Source organism: Ranitomeya variabilis, chromosome 6, assembly GCF_051348905.1.
Source record: "Ranitomeya variabilis isolate aRanVar5 chromosome 6, aRanVar5.hap1, whole genome shotgun sequence".
NCBI lineage: Eukaryota > Metazoa > Chordata > Amphibia > Anura > Dendrobatidae > Ranitomeya > Ranitomeya variabilis.
In genome coordinates, this window is record NC_135237.1 from 53,240,672 (window position 1) to 53,264,738 (window position 24,067).

Genomic DNA, 24,067 nt, shown 5'->3' on the forward strand with positions numbered 1-24,067 from the left:
TTTTTTGCGATAAAAACGCTATAAAAACTCATTAAAAATGCATACATTATGCATCCTATCATTTAGAATGCACTCTGCATGTTTTGTGCACATGGTGCGTTTTTTTTTCCGCGAAAAAAATGCATCGCGGTAAAAAAAGCAGCATGTTCATTAATTTTGCGGATTTTCTGCGTTTTTCCTGCAATTCTATGCATTTGGAAAAAACGCACAAAAAACGCGTAAAAAACGCGGTAAAAACGCATGCGTATTTCTGGCAGAAATGTCCGGTTTTTGTCAGGAAAATTTCTGCCAGAAATCCTGACGTGTGCACATAGCCTTATGACACTTTCTGATCCACAGCCCATTACTTTCATATCACAGCAATGCATTTTCCCTTGCTGATCACCTGCACAGTCATGTTTTTTAGGTCTTAACTATAAGCTCTTGTGTATAGTATATATATGTATATATGTATGTATATCTATGACTGGGCTTTATTTGTACTTGGTTGCTTATACCTAGAACTTTTGAAGGCTGGTTTACTACTTAATTACTATATAATTAGCTTTTTTTTTAATTATACTTTTTTATTCTTCCTTTTTACTCGAATTGTCTGATGTTCTTATTAATTGTCTAAAGATTAAAGAATAAAGATTTTTTATTTTTTTTTCATAAGAATTTGGGGAAATTATGAAATGTCCTATAAATAAGGATCTGGACTTTTAGTACAGATGAATCTGTGCTGCACTTTATGTACATGCTCAGTAGTGAGGTATGTATGAGTCCGAATCGTGGAGTCAGGGGAATTGAGAACCCTAAAATAGATGGCAACAGATGTATGCCTCTTACTTTTGGAGGAGACACTGGTTTGGCCAACATACTGAGACATGCTTAATAGCGCTAATCGGGTAGATGTCTCTTACGGGGGACACTGGAAACAGATTTCTTCCTTCAGGAATAGACCTAGCGATATCTTTTAACCCCACCCCCACAAAAAACTGCTTGTAACACTTGAATTAACCCCTTCATGACCTTGAGATTTTCCGTTTTTCCGTGTTCGTTTTTCGCTCCCCTCCTTCCCAGATCCATAACTTTTTTATTTTTACGTCAACAATATGGCGATGTCAGGGCTTATTTTTTGCGGGACGAGTTGTACTTTTGAACAAAACCATTGATTTTACCATGTCGTGTACTAGAAAATGGGAAAAAAATTCCAAGTGCGGTGAAATTGCAAAAAAAAGTGCCATCTCATGCGTGTTTTTTGTTTGGCTTTTTTGCTAGGTTCACTAAGGCTATGTGCACGCGTTCAGGATTTCTTGCAGAAATTTACTGAGCAAAATCAGACATTTTGTGCAAGAAATCCGCATGCGTTTTTCTCGCGTTTTTTTCCGGAGCTTCCCAATGCACTAAATAGCGGGAAAAATGCGAAAAATCCACAAAATTAAATGAACATGATGCGTTTTTACCACGATGCGTTTTTTTTTTTGCAGAAAAAAACGCATCATGGGCACAAAAATTGCGGAATGCATTCTAAATGATTGGATGCATAATGTATGCGTTTTTTATGGCGTTTTTATAGCGAAAAAACGCAAAAAATCCGCAACATGTGCACACAGCCTAAATGCTAAAACTGATCTGCCATTAGGATTCTCCAGGTCATTACGAGTTCATAGATAAAAAATAACCTAGACATGTTTGGTGTCTAAGTGGTGAAAAAAAAATTCCAATCTTTGCAAAAACAAAAAAACTGTGCCATTTTCCGATAACCGTAGGGTCTCCATTTTTTGTGATCTGGGGTCAGGTGAGGGCTTATTTTTTGCGCGCCGAGCTGACGTTTTTAGTAATACCATTTTGGTGCAGATACGTTCTTTTGATTGCCCTTTATTGCATTTTAATGCAATGTCATGGCGACAAAAAAAAACGTAATTCGGGAGTTTAAAATTTTTCTCTCGCTACGCAGTTTAGCGATCAGGTTAATCCTTTTTTTTTTTTTTTTTTAAATTGATAGATTGGGCAATTCTGAACACGGCGATACCAAATATGTGTATATTTGATCTTATTTGTATTGTTTTATTTTTAACGCCGACCACAGGGTGGACCTCACAGCAAGCCAGCGTCAGCAACCATAGAGGTCTCAAGGATCATGTGACGGGGGTCGGCGATGCGCTTATCACCGGCCGCGTGGCTAGAAGCGGTAGTTAAATGCCGCCGTCAGCGTTTGACAGCAGCATTTAACTAGTTAATTGCGGCGGGTGGATCGCGATTCCACTCACCGCTATTGCGCGCACATGTCGGCTGTTCAAAACAGCTGACATGTCGCAGCTTTGATGCAGGCTCACCGCCGGAGCATACATCAAGGCAGGGGATCTGACCACGGACGTACTATCCCGTCCGAGGTCAGAAAGGGGTTAAACAATAACACCCCTCCACTAGGGTAAATGCCAAAAATTATAACCTCCAGAATTGTATTGGAAAATGTGATTATGTAGTATTATACAACACACCAATTGAAAGTCTTAGAATTACCATTATAAAAAAATCATGTGTGTGTGTGTGTGTATATATATATATACACACACACACACACACACACACACACATATATATATACACATACAGTGGGGCAAAAAAGTATTTAGTCATTCAGCAATAGTGCAAGTTCCACCACTTAAAAAGATGAGAGGCGTCTGTAATTTACATCATAGGTAGACCTCAACTATGGGAGACAAACTGAGACAAAAAAATCCAGAAAATCACATTGTCTGTTTTTTTATCATTTTATTTGCATATTATGGTGGAAAATAAGTATTTGGTCAGAAACAAAATTTCATCTCAATACTTTGTAATATATCCTTTGTTGGCAATGACAGAGGTCAAACGTTTTCTGTAAGTCTTCACAAGGTTGCCACACACTGCTGTTGGTATGTTGGCCCATTCCTCCATGCAGATCTCCTCTAGAGCAGTGATGTTTTTGGCTTTTCGCTTGGCAACACGGACTTTCAACTCCCTCCAAAGGTTTTCTATAGGGTTGAGATCTGGAGACTGGCTAGGCCACTCCAGGACCTTGAAATGCTTCTTACGAAGCCACTCCTTCGTTGCCCTGGCGGTGTGCTTTGGATCATTGTCATGTTGAAAGACCCAGCCACGTTTCATCTTCAATGCCCTTGCTGATGGAAGGAGGTTTGCACTCAAAATCTCACGATACATGGCCCCATTCATTCTTTCATGTACCCGGATCAGTCGTCCTGGCCCCTTTGCAGTGAAACAGCCCCAAAGCATGATGTTTCCACCACCATGCTTTACAGTAGGTATGGTGTTTGATGGATGCAACTCAGTATTCTTTTTCCTCCAAACATGACAAGTTGTGTTTCTACCAAACAGTTCCAGTTTGGTTTCATCAGACCATAGGACATTCTCCCAAAACTCCTCTGGATCATCCAAATGCTCTCTAGCAAACTTCAGACGGGCCCGGACATGTACTGGCTTAAGCAGTGGGACACGTCTGGCACTGCAGGATCTGAGTCCATGGTGGCATAGTGTGTTACTTATGGTAGGCCTTGTTACATTGGTCCCAGCTCTCTGCAGTTCATTCACTAGGTCCCCCCGCGTGGTTCTGGGATTTTTGCTCACCGTTCTTGTGATCATTCTGACCCCACGGGGTGGGATTTTGCGTGGAGCCCCAGATCGAGGGAGATTATCAGTGGTCTTGAATGTCTTCCATTTTCTAATTATTGCTCCCACTGTTGATTTCTTCACTCCAAGCTGGTTGGCTATTGCAGATTCAGTCTTCCCAGCCTGGTGCAGGGCTACAATTTTGTTTCTGGTGTCCTTTGACAGCTCTTTGGTCTTCACCATACTGGAGTTTGGAGTCAAGACTGTTTGAGGGTGTGCACAGGTGTCTTTTTATACTGATAACAAGTTTAAACAGGTGCCATTACTACAGGTAATGAGTGGAGGAAAGAGGAGACTCTTAAAGAAGAAGTTACAGGTCTGTGAGAGCCAGAAATCTTGATTGTTTGTTTCTGACCAAATACTTATTTTCCACCATAATATGCAAATAAAATGATAAAAAAACAGACAATGTGATTTTCTGGATTTTTTTGTCTCAGTTTGTCTCCCATAGTTGAGGTCTACCTATGATGTAAATTACAGACGCCTCTCATCTTTTTAAGTGGTGGAACTTGCACTATTGCTGAATGACTAAATACTTTTTTGCCCCACTGTACATATATATACACATCTTGCACCAGTTGGCAGTGAAGACCCAGGCAACACAGACTTCACATCTTCTAGATATGAACAGTTCAATGTACAGTCACATTTACTTTCTAACCCCCCATACATGACAAGTGGAAAAGGCTCAGCTATGCCAAGTCTCAAACAAACAGAAAAAAACAAAATTCAGGACACCTTCCTCCACTGTAGAGAACGGTCTTTTAAGACTCTCACACTATGGCCCTGATTCGTCAAAGTATTCACGACAAAATTCTGGCATAAAAGCTTCAAAAAGTCTTAAAATTTAGGGACAACTCTGAGGAGTCAAAAATTTGCGACTTTTGGCATTCTCACACCAGTTTCTCCCAGCTCCAACACAATGGGTGGAACTGGGTTGAGTTGTGGTGTCACCTACGCCAGAAATCTCACTACAGTCCCCTTCTATAAAATGATATAATTATACTATATCCCCAAACTTGTGCCAGAGATGAGCAATCAATGGTGGTCTCAGCACAACACTACATAGGCGGGTGCTCAGGCCTCCTCAGCGGTTCATCCAATACTTGCCAAAGTCCATAAAAGAAGAAAAAGGGCTTTTTTTCTATATATACACACACACAGGTGCTTCTCACAAAATTAGAATATCATCAAAAAGTTCATTTATTTCAGTTCTTCAATACAAAAAGTGAAACTCGCATATTACATAGAGTCATTACAAGCAGAGTGATGTATTTCAAGTGTTTATTTCTGTTAATGTTGATGATTAAGGCTTGCAGCCAATGAAAACCCAAAAGTCATTATCAAAGTAAATTAGAATACTTTATAACACCAGCTTGAAAAATTGATTTTAAAATCCGAAATGCTGACCTACTGAAATGTATGTTCAGTGAATGCACCCATTACGTGGTCGGGGCTCCTTTTGCATCAATTACTGCATCAATGCAGCACGACATGGAGGCGATCAGCCTGTGGCACTGCTGAGGGGTTATGGAAGCCCAGGTTGCTTTGATAGCAGCCTTCAGCTCGTCTACATGGTTGGGTCTGGTGTCTCATCTTCCTCTTGACAATACCCTATAGATTCTCTATGGGGTTAAGGTCAGGCACGTTTGCTGGCCAATCAAGCACATTGATACTGTTGTTTTTATACCAGGTATTGGTACTTTTGGCAGTGTGGACAGGTGCCAAGTTCTGCTGGAGAATGAACTTTCCATTTCCAAAAAGCTTGTTGGCAGAGGGAAGCATGAAGTGCTCTAAAATTTCCTGGTAGACGGCTGCACTGACTTTGGTCTTGATAAAACACAGTGGACCTACACCAGCAGATGACATGGCTCCCCAAACCATCACCGATTGTGGAAACTTCACACTAGACCTCAAGCAGCTTGGATTGTGGCCTCTATACTCTTCCTCCAGATTCCAGGACCTTGATTTAAAAATGAAATGCAAAATTTACTTTCATCTGGAAACAACACCTTGGACCACTGAGCAAAAGTCTAGTTCTTTTTCTCTTTGGCCCAGGTAAGACGCTCCTGGCGTTGTCTATTGGTCATGAGTGGCTTCACACAAGGAATGTGACACTTGTAGCCCATGTCCTGGATACCTCTGTGTGTGGTGGCTCTTGAAACAATGACTCCATCAGCAGTCCACTCTTTGTAAATCTCCCCCAAATTTCTGTATGACCTTTTCTTAACAATCCTTTCAAGGCTGCGGTTATCTCGGTTGCTTGTGCACCTTTTTCTATCACACTTTTTCCTTCCACTCAACTTTCCATTAATATGCTTGGATACAGCACTCTGTGAACAGCCAGCGTTTTTAGCAATGACCTTTGTGGCTTACCCTCCTTGTGGAGTGTGTCAATGACTGCCTTCTGGACATCCATCAAGTCTGCAGTCTTCCCCATGATTGTGGAGCCGAGTGAAACAGACTAAGGGACCTTTTTAAACGCTTAGGAAGCCTTTAAAGGTGTTTTTTTGTTAATTATTCTATTTTACTGAGATAATGACTTTTGGGTTTTCATTGGCTGTAAGCCATAATCATCAACATTAACAGAAATAAACACTTGAAATAGATACATACATACATACATACATACACACACACACACGTACACTTTACAATGGAACTATTGCTTTATAAAACTTCTGAGCACTGTTATTTCTCAAGCATATTGGTCATTAGAGTATATCAGCGTTCGATCACTTTAGATTTCCCTTAGCAGATCGTGAGTGCTGGAGAGAGTTTTCTCTGTGGATTATGTTGCAGGTTTCGATTGCTGGGACTGGGCAAAGTCAATGCATGAAATAGCTCTCTGTCGATCACTTATGCCACGTCAATTTAGTAGTTGGTGGGGTCTCAGAAATCAGATCTTCACTAATTGAAACTTATGACATGTCAAAAGTGTATAAAACAATAGGTGCCTTTTTAGGTTTAATAAATAAAACAAATCCAAATGGAGATCACAAAAGTTCTGACCATTAATAATATATCCATGAAATGACACATAGGCTAAAAATCTTAATCAAGAAATATCTTCAATGTATTATGACCTTTAGGCTCTGATCACATTTGCGTTTTTCAAAATTGTGGCAAAAAAGCTGTAGCAGAAATCCGCAAAGGGTGAACGCAGTCATAGAGGTTCCTATTCGACCCGCTTCCAAACCATCTTAAGCTCACTACACAAGAATAACCCAATTTAGCTAGACAATGACAGATCACTTAAAAGCGAAGTTACTTCTTTAACTTAGTGTGATTACTGTACACCATGCAATGCCGCATGAACAGAAACAGGTTTGGCAAATGGCCTAATATGAGTTTTATACAAACACCTACAATACACACGTTGCCATTCATTCCTGGAGAGGTATTCCCATGTAATCAAGAGAATAAACAAGGCAATGGACCACGTACCAAAGTGTGCTGAACCACTGCTACTTTTACTTGATGTCGAGGTACTGCAAGTCTGGGTCCCAGGTTGTGCTGTGCCTGTTCGTGTTATACCCTTGTGAAACGTTCTACAGGAAATGTCAACAATGTCACTGTCATGTAGGGATGTTGTCCGAGGCCTAAAATGGCGCCACCTACGTGATTTTATATTGACTAATATCTGGCTGAGGTCTTTAGAGAAACATTTATCCGAGGTATTCGTTTCTGAGGTATTGGCAAATAAGTTGATTGAAGTGTGTTCTGGAGAGGAAAGCATGTCAACATCCAATTGACGAAAAGCACTATTGTAGTCAGAATGCGCTCTGTCAAGAAGTACCCTGAAAAAGATGACGAGAAAAAAAATCCATTTAGAAAAGCAAAATAGAGCCAAATACAGAAACACACTTGAGCTAAAGCAGATTCCAAGTTTATGAATTTAAGCTAACAGATACCAAAAGTGTCCATAAGTAACTGCCACTATAAAAAAAAAAAACCCTGAAACACAGCAACTCACCTTCCTCCACGCCCAACCCGTCTTCGTGCAAATCCAATGCACTTGCGCGGAACCGTGAGGGTAGTGAGGCAGTATCTATAGCGAATGTCTCCTAATCCTCCTTGCTCTGGACTACACCATGGCCAGTTGCCAGTTTGGTCCAAATGTGGCTAAAAATGACGAAAAGGAAAAAAAAAAATACATATATTTAGGACAAAGTAAAAAAATATTTTTTTTAATTAAAGCAAAAGACATTCATATATAAATAAACTAATCTTAATCTTTTTACTTACAGCATAGTACTGACAGCCAGCTTTCCTACGGAAAGCAAAGGAACCATCTGGATCATTCTCTTCCTCGGCTTCTGATGAACCAGACATGACCTTACAAGACAGAAGGGCAGAAACATTAAAACTATGTTCAATTGGAAAACAAATGTAAATTCAGCCCTTGGCTTTCATACCTATACACCCATAATATGCTGTACCTTCATTTATAAATACATGTATTTTACATGATGACGAAACTGCAATTCAGATTTACAGTTACAAGAAGGATTTGGCACCTTTACTAGTAAAACACATGTATGAACCATTAACTTTGAACTATATGAAATACAGGGGTTCATGGTTACTAGCAGCAGCCTGAATGATGTACAGCCGTTAACTAAACAAGCTTTCCAGTGCTTCTAAGATACCTGTGAGAGGGGCTCATCATCAGAGCTTGGAAAGTCATACTGATTCAGATCTTTAGCATTGAACACTGGCAGTGCAGCAGGGCTTGTCTGTTGAGCAGCAGGAGATGAGGGTAAGACTTTGGGCTTCTTCTCATATTTACGCTTCGGTCGTACAACATCAGATTTCTCTGGCTAGAAGTCATTAAAGATGAAAAAAAACAAAAAAACTGATAGGTAATCATGAAAAACTGGAAACTATATGAACAAAAAAAAAAAGCAATAACAATTTAAATGAGGATACCCAAGACCCTGGTTAATAACGTTATCAGAAAAAAAAAAAGTTATCCGAATGCAACATGCAAGGTTACCATTGGAGACTTTTCCTCCAGTTTGCTATAGCTGCATCCATCTACATGATGTTAAGATTTTTGCAGGACAAATAGGATGAGCAATATAACATAACGGATTGGTCTTACCTTGTTAATCTTAATTTCTATTGTATCCTGATGTTTAAACGGACTAGAAATAGGGATGATAGGGATGGCGTAGGTGGGCTTCAATGGCGGACGTTGTGCCATTACCTCTGACACGATTTCTCCATTATAATCACCTAGGTTATACCTGCAAATAAAACAATCAATATAAAAAATTATATTACAACATCAATAGGGAACAAGCACATCATTCATAAAATGAAAAACTTAAGAGCCTTCACATGCAGCAGACTACGCAAAGCGAATTCTGGCCTAAGGAACATTGTCATCTGGAAGGCTTTTAAATACCCATTAATTGGGTACTCCAGGGAGATGACATCTCCAGGGAGACTACTATATCCATATAATGGATATAGCTTTACACACTTTATGAAGACGACATCCATAGTGCTGTATCTAGTCATGAAAGTACCTTCTATTGAATTTGACGGTGGTTCATCTTCTCAGTGCTATTGCTCCCTTCTAATACATTATGTCACAGCTCAGGGGATGTGGCCAGCCCATGCCAAGCTGCAGTCATCCTACCTGTGCCCTGTCTGCCCTCCTCCCTTATGGATCCATGCCAGCTAGTTTAAAAGTTTTTTTTTACTACAGTCAAAGCTCGTTCCATGCTCCTGGACATCTTACAAAGAAGCTGAAAATACAGGCTGTGATGTACTCCAGCACAAGCCATGAGAGTGCATAATGTGACAATGTGTACTATCAAGTGTCAGGTAGGGAGTAGAGGCAGAGAGCCAATCAACACGTCAGTAAACATTCCTTTTCACCAGTTAATTACTTGGAGTTGCTAATGGTTACCTTTATAAACAGTGGGTTTTTAACTTTTTGATGAATTTACCTAGCTTTTAACTATCAAGCACTTAATGGATTTGATGCTTCTAAATTAGAAGTCAGTGGAAAATCTCCAGGTGCACTACTGGCCACCTGCGTCCTGGCATTAGTCAAGCGGTGAACAAATATCCATAGCATCACTACTATACCAAAACAAAAAAAATAATACAGACCTCTTCTCCATTATTTCCAGTGTTAGATGCAGTAATTCACGTTTGCTTTTTTCCCGTCGTTTTATCATTTCTAGTATCGTTACAGCTCGGCTAAGGTCACGACGTAGCTTCAGCATTTTCTCATAAGAAGATTCATCATTCTTTCGATTCTGTGTAAAATAAAGTTGAAATATTTTTAAAAAAACAATTTGGAAGAAATGCAGAACAAACTTACAAAAACTTTATGCACAGAGTAGCACGGAGCTGAGAATGTATAAATATATTCTCTTAAATGTAAATTCAGGTCGAAAAATGCAATGATCAACGTTTTATAGAGGTATGATCGATCAACAATGTACTACCCAATACCAAAACATATTTTATATCACTTGTCTTTCACAAAAACCTTACAAATTCAGTATGTTGTTAAAATGGCCTCATCATTTTTTTTAACCCCTTAACGACCTATTATCAATATGGCTAAAATCGAGGTGGTGGTGGGAGTTAAGAGTCTAGGTTGAAGGAAAAGAACAAAATTGTGCGTGCAAAAAAAAAAAAAGTCATTAAAGTGTTAATGTGTTAGGCTAATTTTTAAACCAATAATTTAATGATTTTTTTTATTTGGAGATTTACATTAAAATAATTACTCATTCAGATGTGTATTATGCAAAAAGATTGAATCAGATCTTCATGTCAGTGCGTCTCCCCGTGCTGAGCTTCCATAAACCGGTGTCTCCGGGATAGTTTTGTTTTTGGTGTACCTTGGTCAAATGAACAGCCCGATAGACTATAATAAGTGCATGTTATATCCATGAAAAACATGAACATTAAAAAAAAAAAAAAAAAAAAAAAGCTAAAAACAAAAAAACAGTCATCTGAATGAGACCTGTGTTCTCAATTGTGCTTCAGTCACCTACTTTTATAACATATTGATCACACAAGACTATAATTGGCTGCATTGACAGTTTTCTATAGGCAGTGCACTTGTGAGATTAAAAAAAAAAAAAAATCTATACCATTTACTAGGAACTGAAAAAAAAATATATTTTTTTTTTCCTTTTTAAAATGTTTTTCTTACTTTCCGTGTCTGCATCTTCTCCGTACGTCTTCTGAAAGCAACGTAAGGATCACTGGTACTGGAGCCATCCCGCTTCTCCTGTTTCACTGCTGGTATAAGAGAGGAGCCGCGAGAGTTTTTCCTTTTCTTGATCCAATAGTCGTAAACCTCCGTGATCAAGTCATCGTCTTCCTTCAGCAACAGTTTGGCCTCTTGGAGATTAACTGGCTAAAGAAAAAAAAAAATCTCTTTACTTTTTAGGCATTTATACAAAATCAAATCTTTTATCCCTGAAGAATGCAATCCATCAGATAACTTACCTGTTGACCACTGCCTTTCTCTAATCGATCAATCATCTCTTCAAACTGAAGAGGAGAAATCTCAATTTTCTTATTAAGTTTGTTTACAAAAATCTCATCTTCAGAATCCATGTCATAATCCGGCTGCTCGGCATCCAAACTAAAAGCTGAAAAGAGTATACACACCTATGTAAGATGATCATTTTTCTGGATGATTTCCCTATTAAAATATCTTATGCTTTTGTGATCACAAGCAATTCAGATAAAAATGAAAATTAGTCTAATAAAAACAAGTGCTCTAAATATTAAACATTGAAATATTTTAGTACAAAGAATGAATAAAATATTCATTTACAGCCAACTTATACACAACAGTAAGAAAGTCATTAGACGAAGAAAGCGGAGTACTTACGCTGTATGTGAATGAGCTGCTTTGGCATCTTAAATTCCCCTGGGTACACAGATTCATAATAAGCGATGTTACTTTCTGCCTCCGGTACTGGAATAACCATGTTATCCCGCTTCTCTCCATATACCTGCAGTGCTGAAATGGCTCGCTGGAGATGATGTTCCTAGGGACAGAACAGAGAATATTACATTACAATTTGCCTTCTAGTACAATTTACAACAAGGAACGGGATTACAAATTAGGATATATGAAGCCATTTATACACTCACTGGGGCTCAGCTAAAGAAAGTGATTGACGACAAGTAAGAAGTTACAGTGCTTTAACCCCTTCCCGACATCGGACGTACTATCTCGTTCGATGTCGGGTCCCCTGCTTTGATGTGCGCTCCGGCGGTGAGCGCACATCAAAGTCGCGACATGTCAGCTGTTTTTTACAGCTGACATGTGCGCGCAATAGCGGCGGGTGAAATCGCGATCACCCGCCGCTATTAACTAGTTAAATGCCGCTGTCAAACGCAGACAGCGGCATTTAACTACCGCATCCGGCCGGGCGGCCGGAAATGAGCGCATCGCCGACCCCCGTCACATGATCGGGGGTCGGCGATGCTTGTATATTGTAACCATAGAGGTCCTTGAGACCTCTATGGTTACTGATCGCTGGTGGCTGTGAGCGCCACACTGTGGTCGGCGCTCACAGCACACCTGCATTTTAGCTACATAACAGCGATCTGATGATCGCTGTTATGTAGCAGAGCCGATCGGGCTGTGCCTGCTTCTAGCCTCCCATGGAGGCTATAGAAGCATGGTAAAAGTTTTAAAAAAAAGTAAAAAAAAATGTGAAAAAAAAAAAATATAAAAGTTTAAATCACCCCCCTTTCGCCCCAATCAAAATAAATCAATAAAAAAATAATCAAACCTACACATATTTGGTATCGCCGCATTCAGAATCGCCCGATCAATAAAAAAAAAGCATTAACCTGATCGCAAAACGGCGTAACGAGAAAAAAAATCGAAACGCCAGAATTACGTTTTTTTGGTCGCCGCGATTTGCATTAAAATGCAATAACGGGCAATCAAAAGAACGCATCTGCACCGTATTGGTATAATTAAAAACGCCGCCTCGGCACGCAAAAAATAAGCCCTCAACCGACCCCAGATCATGAAAAATGGAGACGCTACGAGTATCGGAAAATGGCGCAATTTTATTTATTATTTTTTTTGCAAAGTTTGGAATTTTTTTTCACCACTTAGGTGAAAAATAACTTAGTCATGTTAGGTGTCTATGAACTCGTACTGACCTGGAGAATCATAATGGCAGGTCAGTTTTAGCATTTAGTGAACCTAGCAAAAAAAACAAACAAAAAACAAGTGTGGGATTGCACTTTTTTTGCAATTTCACCGCACTTGGAATTTTTTTCCCGTTTTCTAGTACATGCCATGGTAAAACCAATGGTGTCATTCAAAAGTACAACTCGTCCCGCAAAAAATATAAGCCCTCACATGGCCAAATTGACGGAAAAATAAAAAAGTTATGGCTCTGGGAAGGAGGGGAGTGAAAAACAAAAACGGAAAAACGAAAAATCCCACGGTCATGAAGGGGTTAATAATTAAGCAGGGAATCGCTTTAGTAAAGCTTTGGAAATAAGAAGGGTATCACTATCATCAGTCAGAAGTCACTGCCACACTTCTTACTGCTGGGTATCACATTGTGGAGATATAAAATTGTCGATTTAGAGATCCAGAAACACCAGCAGCAAAACAAGCACGGATTTCAATTCATTCTGCCGACTCATGGGGATCCAAGAGGCAAGACCCTACTAACCCCGACTTCAAAGCTAAATGTAAACAGACCCTTGATGCAGTTGCATATAGGCCACCATCACTGATTTATCAAGCAGAAAATGTGCCAAATTAAAGAGGGGTACACCTCTTAATTTGACCCATCTTACTTCAGCGTTCCCTTCATGAAAGTTTTGGGCGCAATATACCAGTCTTAATTGTGTCGGCAGCACGTGCGCAGTGGGAGCCGGCATCCTGAGTGCAGGACTGAAATAAAATGGCGCACATGTAGATGGAGATTTTGGCTCAGTTCAGAGCCGAAATCTTGATCTGTGAATGCGCCGCCTCCGGTGCAATTTTATTTAAGTCCTGTACACAGGATGCCAACTCCCACTGCGCATGCCCGCCCACAAGATGATGGCGTGGAATTTTAAAAAGGAGGCAGATCACTGAATAATCATTGACCCGCACAAGAAACAGAGGCTGTGGAGGGGAACGAAAAGAAGATCCCGTCCCCATGCACACAAGACATCATTTTCTGAAAACTTCATAAAGTGAGCATTCAGCAGCCATTGAGCGGATCCCTTCACATCAGGTAACACATTAATCAGCATTACAGTAACATTATAGCCATGCCTTTAGCGTATAGGGCTAAATCCTGCTGACAGGTTCTCTTTAAAGAAGCTTCCTCTTCCTCCCATCAAAATTTTATCCTCTTAATATACAGTATAGACCAAAAGTTTGGACACACCTCATTTAAAGATTTTTCTGTATTTTCATGACTATGAAAATTGTAAATTCACACTGAAGGCATCAAAACTATGAATTAACACATGTGGAATTATATACTTAACAAAAAAGTGTGAAAACTGAAATTATGTCTTATATTCTAGGTTCTTCAAAGTAGCCTCCTTTTGCTTTGATGACTGCTTTGCACTCTTGGCATTCTCTTGATGAGCTTCAAGAGGTAGTCACCGGGAATGGTTTTCACTTCACAGGTGTGCCCTGTCAGCTTTAATAAGTGGGATTTCTTGCCTTATAAATGGGCTTGGGACCATTAGTTGTGTTGTGCAGAAGTCTGGTGGATACACAGCTGATAGTCCTACTGAATAGACTGTTAGAATTTGTATTATGGCAAGAAAAAAGCAGCTAAGTAAAGAAAAATGAGTGGCCATCATTACGTTAAGAAATGAAGGTCAGTCAGTCTGAAAAATTGGGAAAACTTTGAAAGTGTCCCCAAGTGCAGTGGCAAAAACCATCAAGAGCTACAAAGAAACTGGCTCACTTGAGGACCGCCCCAGGAAAGGAAGACCAAGAGTCACCTCTGCTTCTGACGATAAATTTATCCGAGTCACCAGCCTCAGAAATCGCAGGTTAACAGCAGCTCAGATTAGAGACCAGGTCAATGCCACACAGAGTTCTAGCAGCAGACACATCTCTACAACAACTGATAAGAGGAGACTGTGCAGCAGGCCTTCATGGTAAAATAGCTGCTAGGAAACCACTGCTAAGGACAGGCAACAAGCAGAAGAGCATTGTTTGGGCTAAAGAACACAAGGAATGGACATTAGACCAGTGGAAATCTGTGCTTTGGTCTGATGAGTCCAAATTTGAGATCTTTGGTTCCAACCTCCCTGTCTTTGTGCGACGCAGAAAAGGTGAATGGATGGACTCTACATGCCTGGTTCCCACCGTGAAGCATGGAGGAGGTGTGGTGGTGCTTTGCTGGTGAAACTGATTTATTCAAAATTGAAGGCATACTGAACCAGCATGGCTACCACAGCATTTTGCAGCGGCATGCTATTCCATCCAGTTTGCGTTTAGTTGGACCATCATTTATTTATCATCATTTATTTTTCAACAGAATGACCCCAAACACACCTCCAGGCTGTGTAAGGGCTATTTGACCAAGAAGGAGAGTGATGGGGTGCTACGCCAGATGACCTGGCCTCCACAGTCACCAGACCTGAACCCAATCGAGATGGTTTGGGGTGAGCTGGACCGCAGAGTGAAGGCAAAAGGGCCAACAAGTGCTAAGCATCTCTGGGAACTCCTTCAAGATTGTTGGAAGACCATTTCTGGTGACTACCTCTTGAAGCTCATCAAGAGAATGCCAAGAGTGTGCAAAGCAGTCAAAGCAAAAGGTGGATACTTTGAAGAACCTAGAATATAAGACATTTTAAGTTGTTTCAAACTTTTTTGTTAAGTATATAATTCCACATGTGTTAATTCATAGTTTTGATGCCTTCAGTGTGAATTTACAATTTTCATAGTCATGAAAATACAGAAAAATCTTTAAATGAGAAGGTGTGTCCAAACTTTTGGTCTGTACTGTATATTGCAATCATATTATATAGCACTGTACTTACAATTGCTCATTTTGCCTTTCTACCCAGATAATTTGCCTCTGTTCTATGTAGAAACAGGAAGTCTCTTGTCCCAGCATTTATCATTCCCTTGGGGTGCAACGTTAGTCCGCCTCCAGATGGTGCACCCTGGGTAATGCTAAAGGACTAAATCTTGATGACCAAACAATCAAATTACATCTAGATCTCTTGGTCAATATATTTTACATCATTTTGACTCTGATTTATGTTCCTTTGTCCCCTTTCAATCACTGTTTATTGTTCGTTATTCATTCTTATCTGATGTTAAAATATATGTTCATACGATTAAATTAAAAATATTCACATATTCAACCCATTACCTATCTGATACCCTCCTCTGCCAGGGACTTTTTGCAGTGACTTGACTCCTACAGGGAAAATATACCTCCTGATTCTACTTAGAGCTTAGAAGGTTTCAGCTAGTCAGTTTTTAATCACATGATGTCATAGACCGATTGGAAAAGAGAATTATCTTGGTAGAAAGACAAAATGAGCAATTGTAAGTGCACAGTGCTATATAATATATTAAAGAGGACTTTTTTTATGCGAACAGTGCTTAACCCCTTCCCGACATGTGACGGAATAGTACGTCACATGTCGGGACCCCCGCTTTGATGTGCGCTCCGGCGGTGAGCGCACATCAAAGTCGCGACATGTCAGCTGTTTTTTACAGCTGACATGTGCGCGCAATAGCGGCGGGTGAAATCGCGATCACCCGCCGCTATTAACTAGTTAAATGCCGCTGTCAAACGCAGACAGCGGCATTTAACTACCGCATCCGGCCGTGCGGCCGGATATGAGCGCATCGCCGACCCCCGTCACATGATCGGGGGTCGGCGATGCTCCTCCATTGTAACCATAGAGGTCCTTGAGACCTCTATGGTTACTGATCGCCGGTGGCTGTGAGCGCCACCCTGTGGTCGGCGCTCACAGCACACCTGCATTTCTCCTACATAACAGCGATCTGATGATCGCTGTTATGTAGCAGAGCCGATCGGGCTGTGCCTGCTTCTAGCCTCCCATGGAGGCTATAGAAGCATGGCAAAAGTAAAAAAAAAAAAAAAGTTTTTAAAAATGTGAAAAAAATAAAAAAAATATAAAAGTTTAAATCACCCCCCTTTCGCCCCAATCAAAATAAATCAATAAAAAAAAACCCCAACCTACACATATTTGGTATCGCCGCGTTCAGAATCGCCCGATCTATCAATAAAAAAAAAGCATTAACCTGATCGCTAAATGGAGTAATGAGAAAAAAATTTGAAACGCCAGATTTACATTTTTTTGGTCGCCACGACATTGCATTAAAATGCAATAACGGGCGATCAAAAGAACGTATCTACACCAAAATGCTATCATTAACAACGCCAGCTCGGCACGCAAAAAATAAGCCCTCACCTGACCCCAGATCACGAAAAATGGAGACGCTACGAGTATCGGAAAATGGCGCAATTTTGTTTTGTTTTGTTTTTTGCAAAGTTTGGAATTTTTTTTCACCACTTAGGTGAAAAATAACCTAGTCATGTTAGGTGTCTATGAACTCGTAGTGACCTGGAGAATCATAATGGCAGGTCAGTTTTAGCATTTAGTGAACCTAGCAAAATAGGCAAGCAAAAAACAAGTGTGGGATTGCACTTTTTTTGCAATTTCACTGCACTTGGAATTTTTTTCCCGTTTTCTAGTACACGACATGCTAAAACCAATGATGTCGTTCAAAAGTACAACTCGTCCCGCAAAAAATAAGCCCTCACATGGCCAAATTGACGGAAAAATAAAAAAGTTATGGCTCTGGGAAGGAGGGGAGCGAAAAACGAAAACGGAAAAACGGAAAAAGCTCCGGGGGTGAAGGGGTTAAGCTTACGATGACCTTTAGTTCAGCAGACTTTAAAGGGGTCTCCCAGGACTTTTTACTGATGGCCCTATCTTTAGACATCAGTGGTCACATGCCAAACATGGAATCATCAACAGTAAAATGCTTGCAGAGCAAGTCATCGCTGTAAGTTATTAAAGATTGCTGGAAATCTTAGAGATGAGTTATGGGAAATGTTATCAACTTTTTTTGCTGCTAAACAGAAACAACTTTAAGCAATAAAAATATTAGAACTCCACTGTCCTAGAAGTGACACAAATGAACGTGTTTCGTAAGGCCTCTTTCACACTTCAGTCTTTTTGTTTCAGTCAAAATCCATCGTTTTGTAGAAAAAAAATGGATCCAGCGAATTTGCCCTCTGGATCCGTTTTTTTCTCATAGACTTGTATTAGTGACGGAGTACGACGGATGGCCTCCGTTGTGCGCTGGATCCGTCGAAAATTGTCGGTCCGGCTGCTGGGGACAACGCACAAAGGAACGTTTTTTGTCTGCGTCAAAAAGTAGGACAGCGACAGATCCAGCGGCATCCGTCGTTGGCTAGAATGGAGGCCTATGGGCGCAGGATCCGTCGCTGTCTGTCAAATGACAGAATCCAGAGACAGATTTCGTTTTTGTTTTGTTTTTTACATTGACCATTCTCCAAATCTGTATATAGTAGCCAATTGGCCAGACAGCCCCAAATCTATATAAACCTGCCATGTGGCTTCATTCCTCAATGTGCCAGCAAGAAGCATACAAGCAAGAAGCCTGCCAGCAGCCTGCCTGATGGATAGATGGTCACAATATTTGCTAGAACTCCTTCCATTTCTGCCACTTGCTCTACAACCTCTCAAAGATGGGGTGTTAGAACACTCAATATACAGGTTTCCATTATTTTCCAGTAGCCAATCACGTTTGGGAGCCTCCCATTTGGAGATATGAAAAAACGGATCTGTCGAAAAAACGGAAGAAACAGATGCGACGGATCCTTTAAAAAAAAACACAAAAAAAACGGACCCGTTGTTTCCGTTTTTCACTATTTTTGACGGATCTGTCACGACGACGGATTTTGACTGACGCCAGAAGACTGAAGTGTGAAAGAGGCCTAAGATTACACATCAACAAAGTACCTAGTCTAAGGGTATGTGCACACGATGCAGATTTAGTGCAGAATTGGTGCAGAACTGCAGCAGATTTTTCTGCTGCAGAAACGCTGCAGAACTGCACTGTGATTTACAGTACAATGTAAATCAATGTGAAAAAAAAAGCTGTGCACATGGTGCAGAAAAATCTGCGCAGAAACGCTGCAGATTTCAAAGAAGTGCATGTCACTTCTTTTGTGAAGTTCTGCAGCATTTCTGTACCCCTCCATGATAAAAATCTGCACTGGTAAAATCTGCACAGAAACTGCACCTGCATTTTCTGCCAGGAGATGCAGATTTAGTGCAGAAATTTCTGCACCACATTTCCTACGTGTGCACATAGCCTTAAAGTTGCAAGAACTCACAAGAGTTAGCACAGATGGCTGTAGCCCCAGCCGCAGCAGATGCTCTTGTAACAAATGCTAATCCTCATACTCTCAATAAACTGCGTGCAGATAGTAAAACAGCTTTGTTTTTTTAGTAACTTGGGTCTTTATTGCATTTGCCCAGACACTAGCTATAAACTCTCTAGAAGAAACTTCCCATTTTTACAGACTTTCTGAATTTACAGATGGAGGACAGCCTTTGAACCACATTATTTGATTTTGGTGTGACCACTGCCTGATATTGTAACAAACTGGTACAGAACCTCTCAACTGTGAAGCAGGCAAGAGCCTTGTCCCAAAAATGTAAAATTAAATACGGTAGATTTAATCTGGAGAACTGTGAAAACACTAGCTCGTTTACTGAAATTAAATGCATGACTCGGGGGTGATCTTCCTGAAGCTAAAGTATTTGAGAGCTTTGGATGTTGCAGATCTTCTGCATCTATTAGGTCACTTGTTTTTCTTAAACATACATTTTTGTGGCGTTTTTGGTCTCTATTTGGAATATCATATTTTAACAAACAACTTTGTTTTTGCATGTGAATTCTTCCGCATCTACTACAATTATATGGGTAAATCCGCAAGAGAAATTGACAAGTTGTAGATTTCAAAAAAAAGAACCACAGGTCAGTTTACTTACTTAAAAATGTGCAGAATGTTTAGAAAAATATTTCGAATTGAGAGTCCTCAGTGGTTGATACCTTTTAATGGCTAATGAAGAAACGTGCACAAATGGACTTTCAAAATGCAGAATATTTAGGACAGCCAATCACATTCACTAATGGAAGTCCTTTTAATATATATAGCCCATTCACCATTTCTCTGAACATAATGCTCCATCAAACTCCAATGCACCCAAAGGCCCTACAAATGATGGCTTGTGACTAGCTCATGCAGCCTTTTTCTATCCCCCATTCCCTCAAGATGGCTGGACCATCATTGTAAATAAGCCCCTGTACTTAGTCTCCCCCACCTCATTGTAGATTGTAAGCTCTTACGAGAAGGGCCGCCATTATTTTCGCTTTAATTATTGTATTATCTTTAACTATGTTATGACTTGCATATGAACTACTGCAGCATATGTTGGTGCTATATAAACATTATTATAGAACATGATCTGATGTTTGCCTACTTATACCAAGGAGGATCCAATCCAGTTATTAGCCACACATATGTGCAGTCTGAGTAAACTAGCCTCAGCTAACAATGGCTGCTTTCTGAAGCTTTGTCAATATTAGCATCTCACAAAGATGGATCTCATAATTGATAGAATGGTTATCCAATATATGCAGGGAATGCCACTTACCCATCCAAGTCCTTTCTAGAGTTTCGCCTTGGAGTAGTGGAGTGACATTTATGGTATACTGCAATTCATTTTTTGAGCCTTAGGCCGGGGTCACACTTGAGTGTGCAATGCGAGTCTCTCGCATCAATACCCGGCACTGCCTCGGACGATTCGGACCAGAGCGTTCAAGCTGCATAGGAATACATGCAGCCGCACGTATCCCGAGTGCTGAGTATTGATGCGCGAGTTTCTCGCATTGCACACGCAAGTGGTGACACCGGCCTTAAAGGGAACCTGTCAGCAGGACTGTGCATAGTTATACTGATTAAAATGATACCTGGTGATGAAATTCGTCTTGTGGTTGATTTTTAAGATTTTCAGTTTGTAGTTAATGAGGTTCTCGTGCCCTAAGGCGGGGTTGGTGTATGTGGTGCTCCGATTATATATTCATAATGCAGACTGCTGACAGCTCACTGATCCCTCACTGACCTGCCCCCTAGTTAGCATAATGAACACCTAACATACTTAGGGTAAGTTCACACAGATTTTTGCTGTTTTTTTTTTTCTACAGCAAAACCTGATCATCTTAGCAGAAAAGAAGCTGCGTCAAAAACGCAGGTTTAGGTGCGTTTTTTGTTGCGTGTTTGGTGGGTTTTATTTGGACATAGAGCAATAGTTATTTGCTCTATGCCCAAATTATGCAGCAAAGCACAAAATACTGATCATACAAAAAACCAATGTGTGTGCATGAGATTTCTGAAATCTCATAGGCTTTGCTGGTACTGTAAAAAGCAGCTGAAAATTCGCATAAAGAAACGCAGCAAAAACGCCCTGTGTGAACTTAAGGTACCGTCACACTAGGCGATATCGCCAGCAATCCGTGACGTTGCAGCGACCTGGATGGCGATATCGCTGTATTTGACACGCAGCAGCGATCTGGATCCCGCTGTGAAATTGCTGGTCGCTGCTAGAAGGTCTGCACATTATTTGGTCGCTAGGTCGCCGTGTATCGCCGTGTTTGACAGCAAAAGCGACGATACCAGCGATATTTTACACTGGTAACCAGGGTAAACATCGGGTTACTAAGCGCAGGGCCGCGCTTAGTAACCCGATGTTTACCCTGGTTACCAGCGTAAAAGTTAAAAAAACAAACAGTACATGCTCACCTGCGCGTCCCCCAGCCTCTGCTTCCTGACACTAAAGCGCCGGCCCTAAACTGAAAGTGAAAGCAACAGCGGTGACGTCACCGCTCTGCTGTTAGGGCCGGAGCTCAGTCAGCGTCAGGATGCAGAGGCTGGGGGACGCGCAGGTGAGCATGTACTGTTTGTTTTTTTAACTTTTACGCTGGTAACCAGGGTAAACATCGGGTTACTAAGCGCGGCCCTGCACTTAGTAACCCGATGTTTACCCTGGTTACCCGGGGACCTCGGCATCGCTGGTCGCTGGAGAGCGGTCTGTGTGACAGCTCTCCAGCGACCACACAGCGACGCTGCAGCGATCGGCATTGCTGTCGCTATCGCTGCAGCGTCGCTTAGTGTGACGGTACCTTTACCCTTAGTACGGTTTCTACACAGTGAATTCTAGATAAGAGCAGCAAGAAATATCAGTGAAGTGCTGTCTGATAGATTCACACAATTAAATAAAAAACCCAAAAAAATACTGAAATGTTGAGCAACAATTTTATTGTAGGACGTCTTTACAGAAGATAAAAGAAATAGAAAACTATAATAGGAGACAATCTGTAATGACAGGATTGTCCTTTAGCATTGTAACATCACATTTTAGAAGTCTATAAATATTATTTACGAGGAGACATGCACATTGACTCCTCATAGTGATACACAGCTGTTTGTACAGACAGGGATCTAATGGAGGTGGGGGGTTGTCAGTAAATCTGGTTATACTGGAAGGTTTTCCACAGTGAGCCAAGGAAAACGTAGGAGTAATGTCAAGTAAGGCTAGGTTCCCATTGCGTTAATGGGAGAGCGCTAACGGACAGCGTTGCACGGCGAAATTAACGCCGTGCACCGCGTCCGTTAGCGCTCCCATTGCCGGCAATGTTAAAGCGCATTGCTAGCGCGTGTCATTTTCGGCACGCGCTAGCGATGTGCCGGTCTTTTGTACAGCGCCTCGGACGCTGCTTGCAGCGTTCGCGGCGCGCCAGAGGTCCGTTCCCCACTCTCGCAGATCGGGGATCTGCGAGAGCGGGGACGTTAACGCGACCCCTAAACGCGGCCCCGAAAAAGACATTGCGTTAGCGCAATCCGCTAGCGCTCGCGCTAAACGGATTGCACTAACGCAATCTGAACCTAGCCTTACAAGATGCATATTAGACGTAGTAAAGGGGGCCCTTTTTGGGGGGGGAGGTGGTATGGGAGCTGGAGTGTGTAAGCATTTACTGTCTTCTCAAGCTTGACGAGTGGCTCAGCTATTCCTGGTGTAATGCAAGATTTGTGCACTCTTTGATACAGGAAAGAAATATATCTTGGTACCGTGTTAGCCAGTAGATAGAAAAATATTTAGAATTGAGAGTCCTCAGTGGTTGATACCTTTTAATGGCTAACTGAAAAGATGGTAACAAATTGCAAGCTTTCGAGACTACATACGTCTCTTCATCAGGCAAAGACTAAAACAAATTCTGAAGAATCACATATTTATGCACAACATAGTATAGAAGGGAGAGAAAAAAAAAAAAAAAAAAGGGAGAGGGGAAAAAACCATGGATAAGCCAGGTGACATGAAGCAGAATTACCATGGGTGATAAACAGTTACGTCCATAAATATTGGGCCAATTCTTAGATAAGGATTGTTTTAGCTGAGGGAATATTTCAATGATACAGAAGATTCAGAACCCACCTGGACTGAAGGAAAAGGGATCCTAACAACAAAGAAGAGGTCAGACTGGACACCTCCACCGGGACGCAACCCTTAGGCTACGTTCACATTTGCGGTCCTCGCCGCAGCGTCGGGCGCCGCAGCGGCGCCGCATGCATCATGCGCCCCTATATTTAACATGGGGGCGCATGTACATGCGGTGCACTTGCGTTTGGCGCCGCATGCGTCCCTGCGGCGCCCGCGTCGGGGCGCAGAGGACGCAGCAAGTTGCATTTTTGCTGCGTCCGAAATCAATGGAAAAAAGGACGCATGCGGCGCAAAACGCAGCGTTGTGCATGCGTTTTGCCGCGTTTTTGTTTGCGTTGTGCGCTGCGGCGCCGACGCTGCGGCGCACAACGCAAATGTGAACGTAGCCATATTTGGATAACTATATAGACTCCTTCAGACATTTGATAAAATCCACCATCATAGACACTAACAGGACACAAGCATTCAACATCAGTGCCTAGGAGACAAAGGCCATACAGTCTCTGAAAACCAACAAAGAAATCATCATCAAACCTGCTGACAAGGGTGGTGCAATAGTCATGATGAACACATCAGACTATATGAAGGAAGCAAACAGACAACTTATGGACACACGCTACTACAAAAAGTTGGAGTCGGATCCTACACAGGACTATTACAAGGAACTAAACAAGTTAGTATCTTGTCTGCCCGACGTATCCATAAGAGCCAATGACCTGATACCAGAAAGTCCAAGAACAGGGACATTCTACATGCTTCCCAAAATCTACAAATCTGGAAATCCAGGAAGACTAATTATTTCATGTGTGGGCACCCTTACTGAGCAGGTATCTGGATGGGTAGAGGGTGTTCTTAA

At 41.2% G+C, this 24,067-nt stretch overlaps 1 protein-coding gene across 2 annotated transcripts in view; it reads right to left on the minus strand.

Moving 5' to 3' along the window:
• Nucleotides 1-24,067, minus strand: part of EPC1 (enhancer of polycomb 1) — a 163,677-nt gene that overhangs the window by 24,614 nt on the left and 114,996 nt on the right. For both annotated transcript variants that reach the window (XM_077268496.1, XM_077268495.1), the window contains 9 exons: nt 11,528-11,687; nt 11,137-11,282; nt 10,838-11,044; nt 9,781-9,929; nt 8,759-8,903; nt 8,304-8,474; nt 7,900-7,989; nt 7,628-7,776; nt 7,099-7,451 (listed from right to left, as the gene is read on the minus strand). In XM_077268496.1, coding sequence (XP_077124611.1) covers nt 7,099-7,451; nt 7,628-7,776; nt 7,900-7,989; nt 8,304-8,474; nt 8,759-8,903; nt 9,781-9,929; nt 10,838-11,044; nt 11,137-11,282; nt 11,528-11,627 — 1,510 coding nt within the window. In that variant the 5' untranslated portion in view covers nt 11,628-11,687. The remainder of the gene's footprint in view (nt 1-7,098; nt 7,452-7,627; nt 7,777-7,899; nt 7,990-8,303; nt 8,475-8,758; nt 8,904-9,780; nt 9,930-10,837; nt 11,045-11,136; nt 11,283-11,527; nt 11,688-24,067) is intronic.